This window comes from Pistacia vera, unplaced genomic scaffold, assembly GCF_008641045.1.
Source record: "Pistacia vera cultivar Batoury unplaced genomic scaffold, PisVer_v2 Contig1180, whole genome shotgun sequence".
NCBI classification, from domain to species: domain Eukaryota; kingdom Viridiplantae; phylum Streptophyta; class Magnoliopsida; order Sapindales; family Anacardiaceae; genus Pistacia; species Pistacia vera.
In genome coordinates this window covers 170,392-193,833 of record NW_022195227.1, presented here as the reverse complement: position 1 = coordinate 193,833, position 23,442 = coordinate 170,392, and the positions used below count along the sequence as shown (strand labels likewise).

Below are 23,442 nucleotides of genomic sequence, written 5' to 3'. Positions count from 1 at the left end.
TTGGAGTTGATGCATTCCTGTTTTGTTGGTAAAATAAGACTTGAAGCACATGTTAAAGGAGTCTCTCATTGTTGAGAGTACAAGAGATTTGCCTCAAACTCCAAGTGGTAAGTGCATTTTTGGCTCTGAATAATAATAAAAATTTCTGGTCTTGGTTTCAGTGACTTCAGTTCAGTCTATATTATATAGAAAGTAATAAATCCCCTTAGTTTCCTAATTCATTGTTTGACCACAATTTTGAGTATATAAAGTTGGTATAAATGGAACCTTTAGTTGGTATAAATAGAACCTTTCTAAATTAATTTTTGCTTTATTTGTCATAGTTCTGTATTATTTATGTCTTGCAGATTTAAGTTTATTATGGTTTGTACTTTGTTATTATGACGTAGATATCGATATGGTAATATAATCTCCATTGATTTAATGTCCTATTTAAAATAGAGTTAACGACATGTTCCCAACTAACAAATGGCACATTGATAAATTTTTATCCACAAAACTTTTAAAATATTATTTTGTTATTCAAATTACCCAAACGAATTATAAAGACAAAAATACCCTCATCAAAAGTAAACTCTCAATCTTTGGTCACTATAAATCGGAGTTTCGTAGCCCAAGTTCATGTCGATTTTGGCACTGGAAATCGACTTCATCACCACCATTCAACTAACCACCATGCAAATCAAAGTTTTGTTTTGCGTTGATTGAATAATTTCTGGTCGTTTTTCCTATAGTCGGTGGAAAACCAATTTTACTCTGTCAACGATACCGCCAGAATCAGGTGTCATTTTTTAATTAACCATCCTACATTTACCTATAATGAACTTTTGATATCTTACTCTTTTTCAGAATGATAGCAAAATGATATTTTAAAGGTTCATAAATGAAAAATTGTCATTTACTATTATTTGGGTGGGAAAAATTCATATACTCATTTAAAATAATACGTATAGATTGGGAAATTATGAGCTTACAGACGCAAGTGGACAAAGAGATATTTGTTCACATGGACATCTAGCTAGTACTTTTAAAAACATTAAAGTTAAGTTATGTAACACACAAAGTACTTGAACGGAATCTAAAAATAAGTTTACTCAATTAAAATTTTCCCAATTGGTCCTTTTGTTTTGCTTTTTATAAAATAAAAATTAAAAGGCTCCATGGGGAATTGGTTGTTTCTGCTTACAATGTGCAGAGAAAAACAAAAACTGGATCGGTAGTAGTGGCAACAAAATAACAAACTGCTTTCCACCTAAACAAACTTATTAATTTTAAGGATCTTTAGTTTAGTGTGTGAACTGGTGTGAACAGAACAGATTATGAAACTCACCCTCATAATTAAATAATTCTCTAATGACCCTTTTTTCTCATGTGAATTTCCACCACCACTAGTAAACATGAAACAAATCTTTGTCACCTTCTGAATCTGACTGTGTTTGTTGGAATCTGCCAACTACCTTTACATAATTTACTCTATATGAAAGGACACAATACAATACAAAATAACAATTAACAACACAATATGATTCCCACTAAAGAGAGAATGGACAAAGACTAATGCTACACCAACAACTTATTCCTACAAACCTCTCTTACAATCCTAACGTGTCAACATATTAGCACTTTCACGTCAACTCTTACCACACTTAAGGCATACAAGCATTACAGGAAACAAACGATCGTTCTTGGAGAAGGAACGATCGTTCCTTCAAGGAACAACCGTTTCCTTCTCTTTTCTTCTTCCTCTTCTTCTTCTCTTCTTCTTCTTCTTCTCCTCCTCTTGAGAAACGGTCATTCCTTCCGTTTCTAACGGACATACCTTTATAAGAAACTACCGTTTCCTATGAAAAGAATAGTCGTTTCTTTAGTCTAGTCAAAATCATTTTCCATCTTGGGTGTGGTGGAGCTGCAGTGATAATGCCAGGTCAGGTGCCACGTCGGCATTGTGAGAGGGGGGTGTTGGCCTAGGATTATTCATGGACAAATAGCAAGAGTCTTTCTTCTTCTTACCCTTTTCAACTAAAAGTAAAAGGGATAAGTACTTATACAAATCCCCCTTTGTTTAGGTTTCTTTTGCTTAGTACCATTGGTTATTTCTTCTTCTTTGATGTAATTCTTTTTTTTTATTTATTATAGTAGATAGATTGGTAGATTTAAAAAAAAAGAAAAATTATATGAATGTGATAACTTACGTTGACTTATAACAACTATTGGATAGGATATCTATGGTATTACCTTCATTTAAATTATGAATGATTTAAAGATTGATAAAAAATAGAGTTAACAACTTTTTCCCACCCAAATAATAGTTTAATGACACTTTTTCACCCATAAACTTTTAAAATATCACTTTATCACCCAAATTTATATTTTGACAATAAACAAAGAGCAAATTTGGTCCAAGCTGTTAGGGATTAGGGATTTTGAAGAGAGAAGACTGATGAATCTTTTAGTGGTGAAAGGTTGGATTTTGAAGATTGAGATTGATCGAAATTTGACATTAAAGCGGCGGCTGTGCAAACTTTATTCGTATGATTGTCGGGTCAACGGGATTAGAGTTTAAGGAATTTTGGTGAGTAATGATAGGGAAAGAGAATGGTGGTGATATAAAGTTGCAATAATTCGAGAATCGAAAACGGAATATAAATTTAGATAATAAAATTATATTTTAGAAATCTGTAAATGAAAAGTGTCATTAAACCATTATTTGGGTGGAAAAAAGTTTTTGAGTTTGAAAAATAAGATAAAAGAAGAGAGTAATAATACCTTCCAACCTATAAATATCTATACCCACCGTATTTCAATTATTTATTTCACAGGAAGACAACAAAATCTTACTATTATTTTAATATTATATATCAGAAATTATGGAGGCCAAGTGAATTTAGTCACGTTTGCAAAGATGAGGTGCCATCTGATGTCGGCTACAGAAACTACAAGGAAGACTCTATTCAAATAATTAATTGAAAGAAAGCCAAGAGACAAAACTAGCCGCTCTACTCTACTCTGTAGACTGTAGAGTTTATGTAAATGGTATGTATAAATTTGCAAAAGAAATCATTGTTATGAAGACGTGTCCTGAGTAGAGATTTTTTATTGTATTTATTTCAATTCAAAAGGACCCCTCAAATTTTATTCTTATCTACAACCTTCCACTACTTATTGTCTTCAAGTTAGTTGAAGGGTTTAATTGTAGCCGTATAAAGTTGTCTGCAACCCCAGCCCTTAGATTGGTGGTTCACCCATTATGGGTCAGATTGTCTTCATTTATTAATCAATCTGTGGTCACTCAGATTTAATGGAAATGGAAAACCATTTCAGTCACATGGCATTTTTAGATGCCATACGAATTTAATATCATAAAGAAAAGACAATTCTGAACAGTCTCATGTGTGTTGCCATTTTCATTTCTAGGGGACACATTAATATAAGAAGCTTGACTTGGATATATAGAAAAACTCTTTTCTTTGTTAATGTCCTTATAATTATTAAAAAAGACTTCTAATTTTAGCCGCATGTATGTAAGACTTGCAAGTCAACCCCTACCTTAAAATCAATCCTATAATAATAATAATGTTTTCACATAAAAAAGAATACCCCACAACAAGAAAATATATATTTGTAGTTCTAACTTAAGGCATAGGCATGTTCAACCAAAAATCAAGCATTACCAACCATATAAAAACAAGCAAGAGAGAGTGGCAAACCATGTTTCTCCATCATTCAACTGTACCAATTTCATTATTGAGGTGCATAACTGTAATAACACAAAAAGCACGCTTTGGAAAAATTAGAGAGAGAATAGTCTTATATATTATGACTTTTGATTAAAACTTATATATATAGCTAATTTGTCACGCCCTACAAAAAAACTTTTAAACTTTATAATATTTATATTTATATACATACAGCATTAACTGCTGAATAGTCTTCTGTTTGCTTCATTGATGAAGCCATATAGTCAGTCATCTTCAACCCCATTCATTTCAGTTGTCTACTGCATGCCAAGATGAACATTTTCATGTCTCTCCTTTCACTGCAGCCCTGGTTCTTTGTTTTCCTATCAATGTTTCTCTACATGTTTCACGTAATTTTTTGTTATTTCCAACGAGTTTCCAAGTGTTCCGGTCCCCCAACGTTCCCTGTAATCGGATGTTTGGTAGCCTTTTACAAGAATCAGCACCGGTTGTTGGATTGGTACACTGAACTCCTGGCAAAATCAGCTACCAAGACGATTGTTGTCAGCCGGTTTGGTGCACGAAGAACCATTGTGACTGCAAACCCGGAAAACGTTGAGTACATGCTCAAAACGAACTTTAACAACTTCCCCAAAGGCAAGCCTTTCACTGAGATTCTTGGGGACTTTCTCGGCTATGGCATATTTAATGTGGATGGGGAGCTCTGGAGAACCCAACGCAAGTTAGCTAGCCATGAGTTTAGCGCCAACTCGTTGAAAGAATTTTTGATGAATAAACTCAAGGATGAAGTTGAAAACCGGCTGTTGCCGGTGCTGGAGGGCGTAGCGGAGACATCTCAAGTGGTAGACTTGCAGCAGTTGCTCAGGAGACTTGCTTTCAATATGATTTGTAAAGTTTCGTTCGGGGTGGATCGATGTTGCTTAGATCCTTCTTCGCCTGCTCTGTCGCTGGCAAAAGCTTTTGACATGGCATCAGAGATATCCGCCAGGCGTGCAACTGAACCTTTGTTTTTGGTTTGGAAGATTAAGAAATGGTTTGGAATTGGATCCGAGAGAAGACTTAGAGATGCCATTGAAGTAGTTCAAGAATATGTGGAAGAAATTATTCAAAGTAAGAAGATGACAATTCATGGTAAAGGAAAAGATTGTCATCAGGATTTCTTATCTCGATTGATATTGGGTGGGGAAGATGAAGAGGTGATAAGAGATTTGATGATAAGCCTGATTATGGCAGGTCGAGATACAACTTCAGCAGCAATGACATGGCTATTCTGGTTGATTTCCTGCAATCCTGAAATAGAGCAAGAGCTTGTTAAAGAGATAAAATTCACTAAGGGAAAAACATTCGATTACGAATCACTGAAAGAATTAAAATTGTTGAAGGCTAGCCTTTGTGAGTCCATGAGACTGTACCCACCAGTGGCCTGGGACTCAAAACATGCTGTTGTTAACGATTTGTTGCCAGATGGGACACCAGTCCAGGCAGGAGATAGAGTGACATATTTTCCTTACGGAATGGGAAGAATGGAAGCATTATGGGGTAAAGATTGGTTCGAGTTCAAACCAGAGCGGTGGTTCTACAGAAAGGGAAAACCAAAAAGGGTATGTCCATATAAATTTCCTGTTTTTCAAGCTGGTCCAAGGGTTTGTCTCGGAAAGGAGATGGCTTTCATTCAAATGAAGTATGTAGTAGCTTCAATATTGGAGCAGTTTGAAATCATACCAGTCAGGTCCGATCAACCAGTCTTCGTGCCACTCCTGACGGCTCACATGGCCGGCGGATTAAAAGTTTTGGTTCGCCGGAGAGATCAGCAATTAAAATAGACTTCCAATTGGTTTAGTCAAGAGTCAATGATATTAATTTAAATTGGATAGGCAATGGAACATGCCAATTGCCAAAGCCATGGCACATTGCCTCCCATGTAACATAGCTAGGAGGAAAATAAATATTATGTATAACAATCATATATTAAAAACTTTATACATTATTTTTATCAGCTTCGCTAATCATACTGATTAGATTCGTCAATAATGAATATTTTAAACAAGGTCTAGAATCATGTATCATTTAATGATAAACATATATGTGATTATCATTTGTCAATATGTGAGATGGGTTAATATTTAAATCAGGTCAGAAAGCAGGCACATGCGTGCTTGGAATGATTATTTCACATGTAAGGTTTTTATTTAAAGAACAAAAAGTCGGGCGCTCTTTATAATAATGAATCTTCCTAGTCATCGTATACCATTTCCCCATGGCCTATTTTTTTTTTCTTTCATCTACTATGTCAAATGTGTACTATAAAATAAAATAAGAAAAAGGTAGTTTATATGACCCTCTTTGTTTTATTCTTCATAACTTGGCCAAATTATTTGTAAATAAATGAAAAAAAAAAAAAAGTAATCCGCTTAGATTATTTATAGTCATTGCATGCGTGGGAAACTTTTACTGCATTGGGGATTAGTGAAACATCTTTAGGGATAATAGAAGTCAACGTATGTTTATTGATATAACAAAGTGAAACTTACAGACTGTATTTTCTTGGTCATGAATTTCTTTCTATTCAAAGCAATCTCTACAGGGATAAGCTTCCAAATTGTTTATTCCATTCCTCGTACGTGCCAAGTTCGTTCAAAGAAACAGAGGGCCGCACCTCTTGCAATGCATGCTCAAAGTCCTATATGAAAAATTTTAAAAACAACATAGTAATGACCGGAACCAATCAAACTGATTCAATTATTCAACTTCCTAGTCACATATTTTTAATTTTTGATTAATAAATGTATGTATATCGTTACCGGAAGAGTTACTGGTCGCAAGTCCTCTTTTTGCAGTTTGGTTATTTCTATGCCCTGTCTCAGAGCCTCTCTGAGTGGACCCATAGATGCATCCTTCACTAAGTTTTTCATGTCAGATCCAGAATAACCTGGAAAAGAAAATTACCAAGTAAGAGGTTTCAAACAAAAATTCAAAATAAAATTACATAAAATTAATAAAAAGAGTCACATTTAAATTTAGCTCTTCAGGATAAAAGTAATAAACAACCTTCAGTTAATTTGCATATGGTATTAATATCTTCTTCTGAAAGCTTGAATAGTCCATCCTTTTCCAAAAGATTACGTATAATCCAGGCTCTTGATTCTTTATTTCCAATACCAGCATGTTAGCGACACATTTATTTTAACAAAAATTGTTGAGGAAATAAATGAGGTATATAATTTGCACCTGATGAAGGAAGCGGGATATACAGTCTTTTGGTAAGTCGTCTCCTTGCTGCTTCATCTAGTTCTTGGGGTCTGTTTGTGGCTCCTGCAAAATGTTCAGATGATAATGCAATTGCTATGTAAATTATGTTACTTGCATAGAATATAAAGAGTAAAGTCATAGTTAAAGAGATACAAAAATAAATAAAGAAGAAGAAAAGTACAGGTCCACTTGCATAAAAAATTCTGTTATGATGACGGGCTTCATGTATAATGGCTTCAAAAGAAAAAATACTAATTACACATTATTCTGTGTACTCAGACTTCTTTTCTCAACATACAGTTTTTAGTAGCCATTGCAAAGAGGAAAAATGCATGACAGAAGCCATAAATTGTAGCCAAACTCACAAGATATGCTTGCTTCTCAGTAGTAAACTACCAACAGTCAAAATCTTTCATCCAAACAGTAAAACAGCTTTCAAAAACTAAATAATTGTATTTAGGGATTCCAAAGTTACCTATAAGTAAAATTTGCTCACTGCCACTGTCAAAACCTTCCATTTCAATTAGGAACTGTGTTTTCAGTCGTCTACTTGACTCATGTTCACCTTCTGACTTGCGCTGCAACCACATAAGAACTTTCTAAGCGACTCTATTATACACCAGCAAACTAGCCATTAAGATGATTAAACAAATGTGTAAACAGCTATCTAGCACACCATTAGTACACTGTTCATGTCCCTAATATCTACTGGCGTAACGTGCATTGGAGAAGATGCACCCGAGAAGAGAAGCAATTCACCAAGGATCAAACAAAATCACAGCAAAAGAAACCAATCTATCACTAGGCTGCGTCACAGATTTTTTGAGGTCTCAGTAGATCTCAGCTAGGAAACAGATACAGCATTCAAGGGCAATCCATACAACCATTTCATGTATACCTTCAAAGGCTGGAAAAAAGTTACCTGAGAAAGAAGTGAATCTATTTCATCAACAAAAATTACAGCTGGCTGACGGCAACTGGCAACTCCAAAAAGGGCCCTCACTAGCTTTTCACCCTCACCAATCTGCAGCGACCAATCAAAATTTTGCATATTTACAATGTATTCACTTATACTTAAAATTTGGATCAGGAAAATATTAGAAGTTAACAGTTGAAAAAAATCGGCAATTATTTCCTAAATGATGGAGACAAAATTCAGAAAATAGATTATAATTTAACTTATTTGTAGTGTGAGTCTATGTATCTCAAGTTACAATCCAATCAATCATATATTACATCAGAGAATCGTGTCAATGAGTAATCACAAACTAAAGCCAAAGAAATAACACTTGCCCACTTGCTTGTCAATGAACTCGAAGATATATAAAAAAAAGTTGCTTTTGCTTCTCCAGCTATAGCTTTCCCAATCATTGTTTTTCCTGTTCCCTGCAATAAAATAGTTAAGAGATAAATTACAATCTGCTGATGTTTAAATCTCTTAACACAAGAGAATTCAACACTTACTGGGGGACCAAAGAGAAGAAGACCTTTTCCTGGGGAACGACAACCTTTAAATATGTCAGGACGCAGTAAAGGCCATATGACCATTTCCATCACACATTTTTTAGCATGCTCCAAACCAGCTACAACATTGGCAAGCAATGATTTGAAATTACAAAGAATTTCACAGATACCACAAAACAGGAAATAGAAGGAAATTTGGTGTCTTTCATTGTACCAATATCATCCCACCGAACATTGGGATCCTGATCCATAATCTCGTTACTAACATGCTCAATTAGACGGGGTTCCAAATTCCTTAATTTTTCAGGAAGCTCACCATCTGGACCACATAGCATTTCCAAACTAGAATCAAAACAGGAGAAGAACATTAGGACATGCATGTTTACCTCACATGGTTGATAATTCATATCTGTGTGCAGTAGAGTCTGTGTGTGTGTGTGTGTGTGTGTGTGAAGGGTTGTTAAAACAGGGTAAAAAAGTTCTTCCAAGGTTACAAGATCAAAAAGTATAAAACCGGCATGCCCTCTTTCATTATTGGGTCAAGTTTTTTCCGTTACAGTTTAGGTAATGTATACATATAAGTTTACAATTCTAATCGAAACACATTGTTGTTTGATTAGTCAAACGGGAGAGCTGCAACTTGATTGCAGAATGAACAGACCGATTCGCAGTGAAAATTTCACGGAAGGACAAATCCTCTAATTTACCAGAAGTTATCAGAATGTGTAAGACACAGTCTGACATGGTAAAAGACTCTTTTAAACAGTCAAAAAGTCACAAAGTGAATGTTTAATTGAAATTGACAAAAGCATTTTTCAAAATAAAAGAATTTGAAATATGTTTCCAAGAAGCATATGATAGGTGCTCTTCAAAACTCTTTTTTGTATAAGGAAAAGACTTCAAGTACTTGATAGATACTATTTCATAAGCACTTATTAGTGCTTTTACAGAATTTTTTTACAAGAGAATCCTTCTTAGAAAAGCACCTCCAATATACCATAAATTATGAAATACTCATAATTGAAACTCTTTCCCTGATGTCAGTTATAAAATAAATAAAAACAGAGAAAACTAAATGCTATCAAATGTGAATAAGGATATTATTTAAGATACACTCCCTATAACAATGACGAATATATATTTACCATGCCTTTGTTGAGTCATCTAATGCATCATCATTCTTTCCTGCAGCCCTTGAAGTCATGTTTCCAACATTGCTCCCATTCGATCTGATTGGGGGAACAAAATTACCACGAACTCCACGGCGTGAAACTCCATATGATTTCACACCATAACCCCTAATTGAGGGACTGCTCTCATTTTGAGGGGATTCTGAAGCACTTGATGATCCCACCTGCCCTCGCCTTTGCCTTACATCCATTTCCTACGACAGACGAGTCAACATTGAGTGTTTGCTACTCCTGGATGAAACATAAGCTAACAAAAACTGCTAAAACTCCCAAAAAAAAAAAAAAAAAAAAAATTGATAGGAGGTCATTCCAATGGAGATCATATTCATTCTCTTTTCTATCCTCAGTCTCTAAAGGCCTATGCGTACGGAATGCCCATGATTATATGATATGGTTCTCCTTCATCTGGTATGAATGAAAACTTAACCTCGTCCCCATCCTATGCACAAGAAAGGTATAAACTCTACATGTGGACGGTCTTATTTTAGCCATATAATTAAAAAAAAAAAAAAATTTACAGCCCAGTATTGTCACAACAAGCAACAGAGAGAAAAAGCTCAAAGACAAATAAATACCAATTTTGTTCTTGCAGTCACAAATCCATTGGAAGAAGCATCATTGTTACTATTTCAGCGCTTGATGGTACTTTACACTATCATTCTGGGGCTACTAATTTCAACATGTGCTCGTTTCATCCCTAGGTATTCTATGACCTCTTTCTTCCTCTTCAAGATTAACAAATTTGGAGAGACCATGACCCTAGAAAGATTGGAATTGACAAGCCTTTTCTACAATCATGCAGTCTTCAGAGCTTTTACTTCTGGAGCCAAGCCCACTCTTATATGAGCCATTATTTGCCTTTGTGATGTTTCCATATAAAGAGGTCAGCTTTGCTTGTGTCATAACTTTTGATTCCTTGCCAATCAATTTTTCCTGTCTGTCTGATTGTCCTCCCTGAGACAATTAAAGATTGCAATTAATTCACCTTATCATTTGGTTAACACATAATTTTCTGGTGGATGTGAAAGCAAAATATATAAGACCCAAATCAAAAAAAGGGCATACAAATACTTCATGACAAATTTAATTTCAGGAGCATCATAATAAAAAAAATAAAAAATAAAAATCAGATTAGGATTGCCTGTTCACTGCTTAGAAGATCAAATTAACGAAAGAGAAAAAGTTTTTGTGTTTCCTACCAATTCACTAGTAGCCCTTTCATTGTATCGTTGTACATTGACTCGAAAATATTTTGACTGCTTAATCTTCTCAACGTCTATATCTCCTTTCAAGCTAAAAGCATGACCAGGCACTCTGCCTGCCTGTTCAAAAGCTCGGCTGAGAGTACATTGGAGACACATCATCAGCATAAAAAGTTGACATGTACATATAATGTAGTGAAAAGAAGCATTCAACATAGATGTGCAGTCCTTATCAATACACCCAAATCAAAGCTCAAATAATTGCAAGAATGTTAGTATTTTTCAGAGCAAAAGACAATTCTACAGTATCTAAACCAGAATCCTTATTTGATACCATCTTTTACTAGCACCATGAAATTTCAAATTATCTAGATTTAAAAAAGTACTTCATACATAAGATTATCAAATCCACAAATTCAATCTAACATCAGCTATTTACTCTGTTTTTCCACCGAAAAAAGAAACATAAAAAAAAATGATGGCATGTGAATTCCCAAAGTCTTTTAGATTAGTGTCCAGTCATAACAATTTCAAAAATCCAGAAGAAGAAATTCTTTATTTAGAAAAAAGAAAAGGAAGGATATACAAGTTAAGCCCCATAATGAATCTACAACTGGAATAGCATTTAATTCACATCACTTAAGCCCAAATCCAATCACTGAATTGAAATCATAATATTAGTGAAGCTCCACTATTCGAACTTCATAATATAATTAACATCAAGTAAACTCGATATCTACAACATATTCAATTAATAATAGGCAAACAAACAGATAAGTACAAAGAAAAGTGCTACTAACACTCTTTAATTATCTTCAACATTAGTCAATTCCCAATAACAAAAATATCCAACAGGAATCACAATTAACAATAGTTGAAACAATAAACAAAATTCAGATTTAAAATCCCAAGGAAATAAAAAGGTATCTCCAAGTTAAGCTGCAATTGCATTTCAAATCATTAATCGGCATCATCGGAGACAAGAAACCTAATAAACGATACTTCAATTAATAGCTTCAACGATCAATTTAACTCCATTTTAGACTATCTTCAACAAAAACCTAAATATCCTAATTACAAATACAAAATTTAATATAAGGACAGATTCAAGGGTTCTGACTCTCCCTAATTAGATTCAACGCTCAAGCTCTAATCACAAAGATGGTAAACAAAATTCAAATTTAATAAGCTGAATTTATANAGGCAAACAAACAGATAAGTACAAAGAAAAGTGCTACTAACACTCTTTAATTATCTTCAACATTAGTCAATTCCCAATAACAAAAATATCCAACAGGAATCACAATTAACAATAGTTGAAACAATAAACAAAATTCAGATTTAAAATCCCAAGGAAATAAAAAGGTATCCCCAAGTTAAGCTGCAATTGCATTTCAAATCATTAATCGGCATCATCGGAGACAAGAAACCTAATAAACGATACTTCAATTAATAGCTTCAACGATCAATTTAACTCCATTTTAGACGATCTTCAACAAAAACCTAAATATCCTAATTACAAATACAAAATTTAATATAAGGACAGATTCAAGGGTTCTGACTCTCCCTAATTAGATTCAACGCTCAAGCTCTAATCACAAAGATGGTAAACAAAATTCAAATTTAATAAGCTGAATTTATACTCTGTAATAAGCAAATAAATACACTTACCGATCGGAGTCTGGAACGAGGGCGTGCCGAGCCACGTCGAGTTTGGCAACAGCATCACGGTGGATGGGACGAGTGAGGACCTCATCGTCTTCGGAGAGAGATTGTGATTCGAGAAATCCAAGGAGCTGGAGGCTGAGGAGGCGAGCCGAAGAGTAGTCGCGCTTCTGGAGGAAGTGATCGGCGCCGAAACAAAGAGAATGGAGGCGCTTGAGGTTATCGTCTACTTGCTTCCTCCAACACGGCGTCGCTTGTGGAGCGTCTCTAGAGTTATCTTGTTCCATTTCTCGTGATTTGAGTAATGGGGAAGAGAATGCTTGTTTTTTAATTTCTTTTCCCGCCATCTTTCTTTGTTATGGATTTTGGTTTAGAGGGCTTTTTGATTCGGTGTTGATAATGATATTCTTTGACAGCAATGTGCCCGAGGGGAAATAACCCTCTTGTTTCGTGAAATTACGAGACGGCCATTGTACATCTTTATGTGTCACAAACTGATGACACTAATAGACACGACATTTAAATTACCATATTCATATACATTTAATGGATATATATAAATTAAGTGATGCATTTTTATTTTATCATATCAAACTGATATTAACAGAAATGTGGTCAAATGAAAAGATTTTGAACATGTATACAAATTAAGAAAGCATTTTATTTTCTCGATTGCATAACTTCAATAACTTTTTGAGCCTGAAAAATGATACTGCAGCTTATTATATTCTTCCTTCTTAGCTTAGTTTAACTTTTTCATTATAAAACACTTTATTTGAAGAGAATTAAACACATTTACACATGAATAATGCCCTTCAAGCAATTAACACGGTATTTATATCGCATCACATTGATGTTGATAATAAGCCCAAAAAGTCCCGAGTATTGAAGAACGCAACCACCCTCTTTCGTAAATTATGAACTAAAGTAAAGATATCCATTGTCACAAACTTTTTCATTGAACCTGATGAGTAAAACAATGATAGTTACGCCTAAACAAGCTACAGAGCAGATTTTTTCTGGTTCTACAAACACAGACCCATTCTCCCCATGGCCATCTTCAATAGTAATTGTGCTACTTCCATATGACAAAGGTAAGATGTTCTATTGACACTAAGTGAGTAGAATTAATGAAACAGCGGCCAATCAACAGCTCCAGAATCCCCGACTTAAGTGCTTCCAGGAGCATCACTTCCGGCAGCTGGTTTCCGGTTCAAGTAACGAATAACAGCATCTTCAACCCTGTTAGAACCGCCAAATAAAATTAAATATTGCAGGTCACACCATAAACTATTTTTCCTTCTTCCTTTCTCATTTTAATTTATTTCCTTGGCACAACATGCACAAAAAGGATTTAAACACTTGTCTCAGATACCAAAAACAGCTGTTGGCATATCTTAAGAGTGATCAGTTGAAGTAAACAAAAAATCTCTCTGAGTATTTTATCAACCGAAAGAGGGTATATGGATTGATTATTTGATGGGCTAGTGATCATGCATATTAGAACACTGGATATCAAGTGAGGCTGCAAAGGAGCATAAATCAGCCATAAGTAATTCCATATGTAGCCATTCACGAGCCATCAGACAAGAATGGCTATGTATTGAATTAGGCACAACCTACTGCTAAAATTAAACGGTGAATCCTAGAATTAGTTGCCATCAAGCCAATCACATTTGGAAGTTATTATTGTATAATTGACTGTGCCTAAAATGGTAGGGTAAAGCCTTAAAAAGCGCAAGTGAATATTCAACAAGTCAAGATAGTAAATGACTTACCATGGTTGGTTGAAGAAATCTGCTCGGCGCTCTTTCTCAGCACTTCGACCAGCTTCTCCAGACAAAAGCTTCAAATCTTTGCTCTGAGATTCAATCAATGCATTGATAAATTCGACAGGAGATTGACTGAACCCAAGGAAAAATGCCCTTCTCCTTCTGTGCTCATGGATTTTCCTGATAGCACCACATATTGCTTCATCACACTGATCAATTTCTTTGTTCTTCTCAGTGTTGGCCAATAGAGCAGACAATTCCCTCTGTATTGGAAAAGGCACATCAACCAGTACATCATAACATGCAGTGCCAACAGGACTGTTTCCAGAAAGCTTAATCTTGTGCTCCAAAAGTATAGGTTGTGGAGGAGATAAATGATGTGATATCTTTTGTGAAACCATGGTGAATTTCATCTTTTCTTCCCCAAATACTTTCTGTAGAGGTGCATCACAGTTGAAGAATGATGGATCATTTGGGTTCTGTAGTTTTCTAGCCTTTACATAATGCCAAATTGCAGCTATAATTCTTGGGCGTGTATCAACCTCAATACCAAGAACCTCTGTTAATGCTGGAGAAAGCTTATATTTCTCAGGCACATAATTCATTTCCAGCCGAATGTTTACCGAGAACTCTTTATCCCCTTTTCTCTTTACCTCAAAACCCTCATGAGGTGCAGGTGATCGAGCATTCTCCCAAATAATGATATGGTTATCAGGATATAGTCTCTGGTCCAAGGAGATAGTTACTCTCTTGAAGAAGGAAGAGAACTTCGGGTACAAGGGATTAGATTTCTGAACAATTCCAGGCTGGTCTGGATCAACCCCATCTTCCAAGATCCTCCCAATTATCTTCAGCATCCAGGTAGGCGGCTCAGCATTTGGCTTCTTTGGAATTGTTTTAATCTGATTAGCAAAAGTATTGAAGATATAAATCCTCAGAGTTTTCTGCACACAAGGAGGGTTCTTAAGTGCCTCCTGAATGTCAACCTTCTTTCTAGCCAAAGCAGAATCAACACGAGCCTCAAACTCAAGGAGCTGAGTATACAAGGCAGATTCGGGCAGAATCGCTGCCACTCTATCTTGTAACTGTTTCTCTGGAAGCTTCTGCTTCTTCCTTCTTGCAGCAGGTGTAAGATCCATAGTTTTCAAAGGGAAACTCATGTTCGCCATAGGAACCCCAGGTGGACGCACTGGTGGCTTTTGAGGCATCCTTTTCAGACTTGCACTGCCAGGAGTTAGATTGGAAGGTGAAGATGAACCTAAATTTCCAATACCAGAATTCTGGAGTTGGTTAATGGAAATGCCTTGGGCTTGTAAGTGAGCTTGGAATTGGGCCTGAGCTGCTTGCACTTGCGCTTGCGTGTGAGCATGAATTTTTGAGGCAGCTAAAGCCTGGGCTTGCAACTGAAACTGGTTCGGGAACCCAGCAACCATTTGTGCTTGAGCTTGTGACTGTGTAAAACTAGGGTTTGTGGACATAGATAGACTACCCATTCCAGCATTACCAAAGGGCGAAGAAGATGCCCCATGGCTCTTTTGTGGGTTATTATTATTGTTCACAGACATAACTATCTAACAAATTATCACACCCACCAGAAGAGGAAAAAAAAAAAAATCTGATCACCAACAAAATCTAGACTTCGTATAAGCAAAGCAGCTAAAATCAGTTATCAAATCTAAAACCCACAAAAGATACACAGACCCAAGTTGGATTTCCAGCAAAACCCTAATACCCACAACACTAGAAAATCAAAACCCTTAAAAATTGAACCTTTAGAAACTAAATTCCAGTAAAAACACCTAAATCCAAGTAGTGTAACAAACAGAGAGCAATAATTGCGCAAGAAAAAGGGAGTATCGTGGGTTTAAGATGCTCAGTCAGTAAAATTAACAATAAGATGCCCAGTCAGTAAAACTAACAATAGTAAGTGATTTGTCAATTTTTTCAAATGAAGTTGAAATGCTAATACAAAGAAGACAATTCTTACAGAAGTGACAGCAATCCAAGTTCGGTCCTTCGCTCGGCGTCCGACTGAGTTAAGACTTAGGACCGGCGATGGATAGAGGGACTTCAGAATATTTCTTTTTTTCCTTTTTCGGTTTGGTTTTGTCTTCTTGCTTTGCTTCTCCCTTTGTTTCCTTCTCAGCAATGCGCACTTACACACTTGAATCGAATACAACTGCCCATGTTTAAATGGGTCGGGTTATTTAAGTGAAAATAAATTATAATTCTTTAGTTTTTTTTTATTAAATAAAGTATACGAATTAATCTCCCATGCAATTTTAACAATGGTTGATGCCTGATTTTTAAATCAACAACTCATAAATTGGCACGTGAATAATTATAAGAGTTGATTATGGTGTAAAAATTATATATGTTTGTAAAAATATGAATACTAAATTGATAATAGAGATTTTTATAGTGGTTCATTCGGACGTTTAAAACAAATTTTATATCCACTGTTATTTTATTATTCTCTTATTATTTTTCTGATATTGTCTATAAGGCGTACAAAAATAGAGAAATATTTTATTTATAGAAAAAAAATAATGATTGAAACTCTCGTTTGTGTCCAACTCTCATATGCTTAGTCCCCTCTTTCATGAAGAGATGTATTCATTTATACATTTAATAACTAATACTATTTTATCTTTAAATATTTGTTAAGCTCTAATTGGTAGTGTTGATATTAGTATATATTTTTGGCACAACAGTAATGAAAATATATTTTAAAAATAATTTCAAACTCGTTTCAAATATTAAAAATGATGAAATATAATTTAAAGTTCACTTTTTTAATAAAGATAGTTAACAACTTTTTAAATAATAAAGTTTTGAAACATAATATAATTTTTAGTGGCTAATAATTTTTAATTTAATGAAAATTATTAGCGATTGCTCATTCAAGTGAAATCTTTTTCATAAACATTTTTGTTATCTGTACTTATTTGTATAGTGTTATATTATTTGATATTGTTATAATCTGTCACATTTATCAAGTAGATAAGATATAATATTTTTTTTATTTTATAATTTTAGTTATTTTTATTATTAATGAAATAAATAACTATAACAAACGAACTTGGGCCGTCCAGTCACGCGGCCCAAAGGCCCCACACTACTTGTAACGGCTGCTCTCACTCTAGCAGCCCATCTCACTAACTATGCATATTTGTATGCTGAAGCTGAAACTGGAATCCTTGAATGTTTTTCAAGTTTCTATGTTTTTTTCTTTGATGATGAATGTTCTGTATTGAACAGATCTGCCTTGGTAAGAAACTTTTCAGGTTGCAAATTAATTAAAACACTCTGCACAATCATAAACTATAAAGGAAAATCATATAGCTTTGGTGCCAAATCCTATCCTGCCATGATTTTCTTATGTCTATTAATGTTGAAAGTAGCTGCACTAATTTGGCTTAATCATTTAGCTGAATCATCTGACATAATCTTCTTATTCTTCTGTCAAAGTTCCCAAACTATTGGAAAAGTGATGTGCTCTTGAATTTAATGTGATTAGTTTCAAATACATTTAGAACTTCGAATACTATGAGATTCTGGCAGTTGAAAAGACGAATAATATCACCATATCAGCGCAATCTAGTGTACAGAAGCTACTAAAATTGGCTGGTCATACGTCAATGATTAGAAAACTGAGTGGCGTAGAAGGAGAAGATGAGCAAGGTTCCTTAGATTACCCAAATCCAAATGTCATATGGAAGTTTGAAGGGACACCTCATGCAATACATAACAAGATAATAGAAATGTCTCACAACTCCCTATCATCGAAACCCAGTGTTTATTTAGAAACTCTATGATAATAAGATTCATGCTATCATAACAGAACAGTTGAGAATAAAATGACTAAGTGGGTTCTGGCCACACTCGAGAAGTCTCCATTGCAATTTCTTGGAATCAGATTTGGGACAGCATGTGTATATGCTCATACTGTCATTAGAAGCTGCCGATGCACCAATTACAAGCAGCTCGTTGCCCAGTGATTTGAATGCTACACCCCATCCTCTATTAACATCAGCTCTAACTGGAACCGATTCTAAGTTCTTCCATGAGTTGCTCTTTTTCAGATACACCCTTAATTCATTTGAAGAAGTCTCAAGCGAATAGAGCTCATTGTTTACTACAGCAATAAGGGGCGGTGACTGAAAAGTCTCTGCTGGAAAGTCTCTCAACATCCCTGGAATCAGTTTCCATTCTTTTGTACATTCATCATAGGCCTCTCCACAATAAAGAGGCTGATTGTCTTGATTTCGCCCACCAATTACATAAAACTTATCATCCATGTAACAGCCTGAGCAAAGCTTTCGCTGTTTATTCATGTCTGGAAGTTGGTCCCATGATTTAGTCTGCGGATTGTACCTCTCTGCAGTATTTAAGACTCCAGAACCAGCTTCCAACCCGAGCCCACCAGCTACATATGCAAAGGTGCCACAGGTAGCAGACGCAAATAAACACCGGGGCCTTATCATGGAAGGACCCTTCAACCATTTGTTTGTTTCTAATTCATACCTCCAGACGACACCACCATCTACCTCCCTACCTGAAACAATGAGGTGAGTTCCAGCACAAAGTGACTCCTTATCTCCCAATTGAAAACACAGTTCTGATGGTAACTCTGGAAGCATTCGACCAGACCTAAACTGTCTATCAAATGCCCACCAACTGCTATGGCCACTTGCAAACATAAACACAGTTGTTTCTTCAAACCCATATGTCTTTCTAATCTTGAGGAGTTCACCACTCTTCAAAAGATTGAAAAATCGCTTGTTCACTGAATAAAACTTCCAGTATTCTTCTCTCGGAACCCGGGCCACAATTAGATTCTCCAAGTCATCATTGAGGGAGGGAACAAAAGAATAATCTGCATCCTGAGGTCTTTCACCACAAAGCTTCATCTTTTTCGGTGAAGTAACCAGATCATCATCACTACTATTCCCAACAAGCATCCATTCTTCCAAGATGTCTTGATCATTTATGCCCGAGTCCTCTCTACCTTCTTCACCCTCAGTTTCTTTGTCCCTTGACATTGATCAGAAGCGCTATAGACCTCAAAATTCTGTAAAATTGGCAAGGGAAAAACTCGATCCAATCAGTCATAACCAATTAAATAACTTGTTCTCACAACTTATCCTTGTAACGAATAAGATGAAAAATTCAAACCTTAAAAAAGGGAACACTAAACCATCAAGTGATGTAAGCTCAACCCATGAATTAATATTAGGTAAACATCCTTTGAAAATAAAAACCACAAAAAAGAAAAACAGAGAAACTATAGCCTAAAGCAGATTATCACGGATTGATAAAAATTATAACAGTGGTAAGTATATGCCTGAAAGAAACATATATAAACCAGATGAAAAACTGAGGGCAAAAGCAGCCTTGCAAAACTAGAAAATAAACGTAGATGATCAAAATTAAAGAGAGGGATGAATATAGACACATCGATGCAGATCTATTGATGACAAAACAGTTCTCTAAACAATTTTCGCATTACAGACTATAATACAAAAGTTAATAAAATTCCCACAGGCAAGATGGAAAATTGTGACCATCTGATTATTTCTTTTTCATGTATTGATAAATTTTTAAGAGATGAGTGCGTGCTGATATAAAACTTTAGAAACTTTATCATCAACCAAACAGACACTTTAGATCCATAAAGTCATTTTCTTGCTATGAGTTTATCAAATTCCTCTTTAAAAGGGAGATAAATCTTCATCATAAAATAAATTCAGAAAATAACTGAAGAAAAAAATGATCAACTATCATTTTCATACATGAGTTGAACACATTCAAATGAAAACTACACCCACATGCTTTCTAAAAAAGAACAACAACAACAACCCATAACAGAAGAAAAAATAGAAAAGAAAAATCATTTATAGCGTGAGTTGATTGAAAAGTGAAAATAGATACATACATAAACACATGCACAGAAAAAACACAGCAAAAGGACTGCAGGCAAAGAGTGTACCACAAAATGAAATGAAGAAACCGAGCATAAATAAAATAAAGACAAATAAATGAGATGAAAGAGAAGCCATACCAGGTAAGGGAAGTTTGAAGTCAAGACAAAGGGAGAAGTAAAAGAAGGGACGGTTATAGTCTTGAGTTGTTCATACATAAACAAACAGTGAGAGAGAGAGAGAGAGAGAGAATGAAGGTTTAAGAGTTTGAAGTAGTAGTCGGATTGATTATGGAAGAAAGAGAAGAAGAAAAAACAAAAAGCATAGAGTAGTAGTTAAAATAAAAAAGCAGAGAGTGAAAGTGAGAGAGAGAGGCCATTTGAGAGAGAGTTGAATGATATGAAGACACCCCATTTGCTGGAAATTTAAGCTTAATTTACTATATTGTGGGGGAATTTATTAATAATTTACTTATGTATTATTCTCACTGTTATCATCACCAAAACCCACAAATGGTTTTTGAAATGAAAAAAGCACTTACTTTATTATACAGTGTGTTCAGTGTTGCGTTGTATGAGATGAAAGTCTTTGTCTTTCTGTTTCTCTAGTTTTGAGTTGTTTCTTACTTTACTTTCTTCCTGTGGAAGCCATAAACAATTCTTTTTTTTTTTTTTTTGCAGAGCCAAAGTCATGGTTGGTTGATTTTTTGTTTTTCATTTTTTATGAGGATTTATTATATGTTGACGCTCTGATTGAGAGCGTGCAGACACTCGGTGGAAATAAATAATTAAATAAATCACTTTAAAACGTTTTTGTTTTTATTCATTTTTGGGATTAAGGAATGAGGGGATCCAGCTCACGGGACATAAATTACACCAAAATTTTGGTAGGAATAAACCAAATAGCAACTAATTAGGTTAATAAAATGTTTATAGCAAGTAAACATTAAACCTTGCAGATTCAGTGAATAAATACAATGAAATACTATTTAATTTGTATGCATGACTTTATTAAATGTTGTTCCCACAAATCACATTTATAAACTAACTTACTACATTTTTATCTCTATATTAAAAGTCTAAACAACCCAACTTTTCAAAATGTCTTATAACATTATATATATATATTCTATCATTGAGAGTCTTTATATCAGTTTACGCACAACTCAACTAATCTTCGAGATCTTAGAACTGTCAACACTTAACTATTCTTTCTAAATCATGGAATTATCGGCCAGATAAAAGTCCTATGACCACTCCTATTAGTGCCTAAAAATCTCAATAATTGCTCTTATTAATGTTTGAAATGATTCAAACTCAACAACTCATAGAATTTTCTTTTGTTATTTTACCATTACACAATTTATACCATTTAGTGATGGTTAATATTTATATTATTAGTATTAAAGGAGATTTCAGTTTTCTGAAAAAACAGAAATAAATGAATATTTTAACAGTGGGGTATAAAAATAATATAAGACTGAGACTGGGACTGAGAGCTAAAAGATTTCTTATTTGAATTAGCCAATAGTAATGAGAGTGATTTCAAACACTTAAAGATGTAATTGAATAAATAAAAGGTGTATATGGATAATGGGCAAGCCCAGTGTGTTGTCCTTTTGGTTTTAGTTCATTCTTAAAAAAAGTAATGGACACCAGTAAGCATTTCAGAAACCGACCTTCGTGGGATGTGTAAATCCATTAATTAATTAATTAATTTCATTTTTAACTTTAAGGGATACCAAATACTGTGACGTTTTACGACCACATAATTAATCAACAACATTTTGAAAGCATTAGAATATGGAATTACAAAATGTATTGGTCTGATCCAAAAAGTTCTCTTGTTGTCAAAAATTAATCCAATCATATCATAAACATAATATAAGGATTTTCCATAATATATCTAGAAGAAGCTATGTAGGATAGGGCTTTGAAGAAGAAGTAAATTATGTGATGTGCTGTCCAGGATCAAACTATAGTTTATAATTTATATTATATTAAAATGTGTAGCTCGTGAAGAAAGAGTGCAAAACAAGTGGGCAGTTAAATGGAATTTGATTAAGTATTAATTTATCAGGCCAATACATCTGTTCCATTTTGAGATTGTACGAATTAAATAATATTATTTATACACTTAGATTAAGGGCAGATTAATTAGTTTAATCAGAAGCCAATGGCTGAGAAAGATGCCACATCCTTACCCTAGAAAGTGGAAGCCCATTGGATAAGCCTTAATGAATTAAATAAATTAATACAAAGTTTGTGTTGGCTCTCCACTGATTAGTGTAGTGGATTTGCTTTCTTTAATCTTGGTTTAAAATATTCTAAATCAAGGTCCCACTGTCATAATTGTGTAGGTTTAATTTAGCATTTTGTATAAGACGGGTGTCTTGATTTAAGGGTCTTAACTCTGGAGTAAAAGGACAAAGCATAATCAGCTTTACTTTTCAGCCCACAGATGATGAAAACCCAACTAACTCTTCTCCATTACCACTAATACATGTTTATGGTTATGGAGATTAAGGGTTTCCTAAAACAAACCTTAAAATGGGTTTCTTACCTAAACTAGCCACTTTTCGCCATGCTCACAACTCATGGTCATGGGGGGAGCTGCCAATAACAAAGACAAATTCCATGCTTTTCCAAGCTTTTAAATCAACACTGATTTTTCCCAATATATATATATATGAAAATGGGCCTCATCCTCAGGCATAGTTACATTGTCCCTTCTGATGCGACAATTTTGATCATCTTAAGCCACAAATCTTTCACATCAAATGCACCCAATGGCCTCTCAACATACAATCAAACATAATGTGCTTATTTAAAATCCCACTAAATTTCCTCCTTTTATGTTTCCTGGTAGGGGCGCACAAAATAACTGTGAAAACCGAACAGTTCGGTACGGTTTTTTTAGATGGAAAACTATTCAATTTTTTTTTTTTTTTTTTTAAAGAATGGTACGATACAATACAATACCAAAGATAGTGAAGAAATGGGGAAGGCAATGAAAAAGCAGTGGCGGTGCATGCAGCAGTAGAGCACAAACACATTGATTTTGTAGTGGCGTAATGTCCACATCGATCCATGACTCAAAATTTCCACTTCAACTGTCAACGGTGAAGATAAGAAAAGAACAAATGGATAAATGATGTAGAAATGACTTGACTCACTGTTTGATGATTTGATTAAATAATGTATCACAGCACGAGTAGATAATGATACTTTGTGGTGAGAATGACTTAAAATAACACAGAAACATTATTTTGGACTTAG

At 34.7% G+C, this 23,442-nt stretch overlaps 4 protein-coding genes across 4 annotated transcripts; 1 reads left to right on the top strand and 3 right to left on the bottom strand.

Moving 5' to 3' along the window:
• The first annotated feature begins 3,900 nt into the window (after positions 1-3,900).
• LOC116110514 (cytochrome P450 94B3-like) lies at positions 3,901-5,719 on the top strand. The gene has a single exon (XM_031396720.1). It carries the CDS (start codon positions 4,010-4,012, stop codon positions 5,519-5,521), a length of 1,512 nt encoding a protein of 503 aa, XP_031252580.1. The 5' UTR covers positions 3,901-4,009; the 3' UTR covers positions 5,522-5,719.
• Positions 4,857-12,822, bottom strand: LOC116110503 (ATPase family AAA domain-containing protein FIGL1). Its single transcript, XM_031396716.1, is given in 15 exon segments — positions 4,857-4,988; positions 6,230-6,378; positions 6,500-6,627; positions 6,747-6,842; positions 6,927-7,010; positions 7,423-7,525; positions 7,870-7,971; positions 8,241-8,333; positions 8,412-8,530; positions 8,626-8,753; positions 9,557-9,795; positions 10,177-10,309; positions 10,311-10,555; positions 10,801-10,939; positions 12,475-12,822. Coding segments are annotated over 14 exon segments (2,052 nt in total). The 5' UTR covers positions 12,816-12,822; the 3' UTR covers positions 4,857-4,988; positions 6,230-6,276.
• Positions 12,823-13,284: 462 nt separating this feature from the next.
• Positions 13,285-16,399, bottom strand: LOC116110333 (SWI/SNF complex component SNF12 homolog). The gene is made up of 2 exons (XM_031396564.1): positions 14,247-16,399; positions 13,285-13,710 (listed from the first exon to the last, which is right to left on the bottom strand). The coding sequence occupies exons 1-2, from the start codon at positions 15,803-15,805 to the stop codon at positions 13,638-13,640; spliced, it is 1,632 nt and encodes a 543-aa protein (XP_031252424.1). The 5' UTR covers positions 15,806-16,399; the 3' UTR covers positions 13,285-13,637.
• A 1,517-nt stretch (positions 16,400-17,916) lies between these two features.
• On the bottom strand, positions 17,917-20,539 carry LOC116110534 (F-box/kelch-repeat protein At3g27150). The gene is made up of 2 exons (XM_031396742.1): positions 20,305-20,539; positions 17,917-19,314 (listed from the first exon to the last, which is right to left on the bottom strand). Exon 2 carries the CDS (start codon positions 19,283-19,285, stop codon positions 18,068-18,070), a length of 1,218 nt encoding a protein of 405 aa, XP_031252602.1. The 5' UTR covers positions 19,286-19,314; positions 20,305-20,539; the 3' UTR covers positions 17,917-18,067.
• Between the last annotated feature and the right edge of the window lie 2,903 nt (positions 20,540-23,442).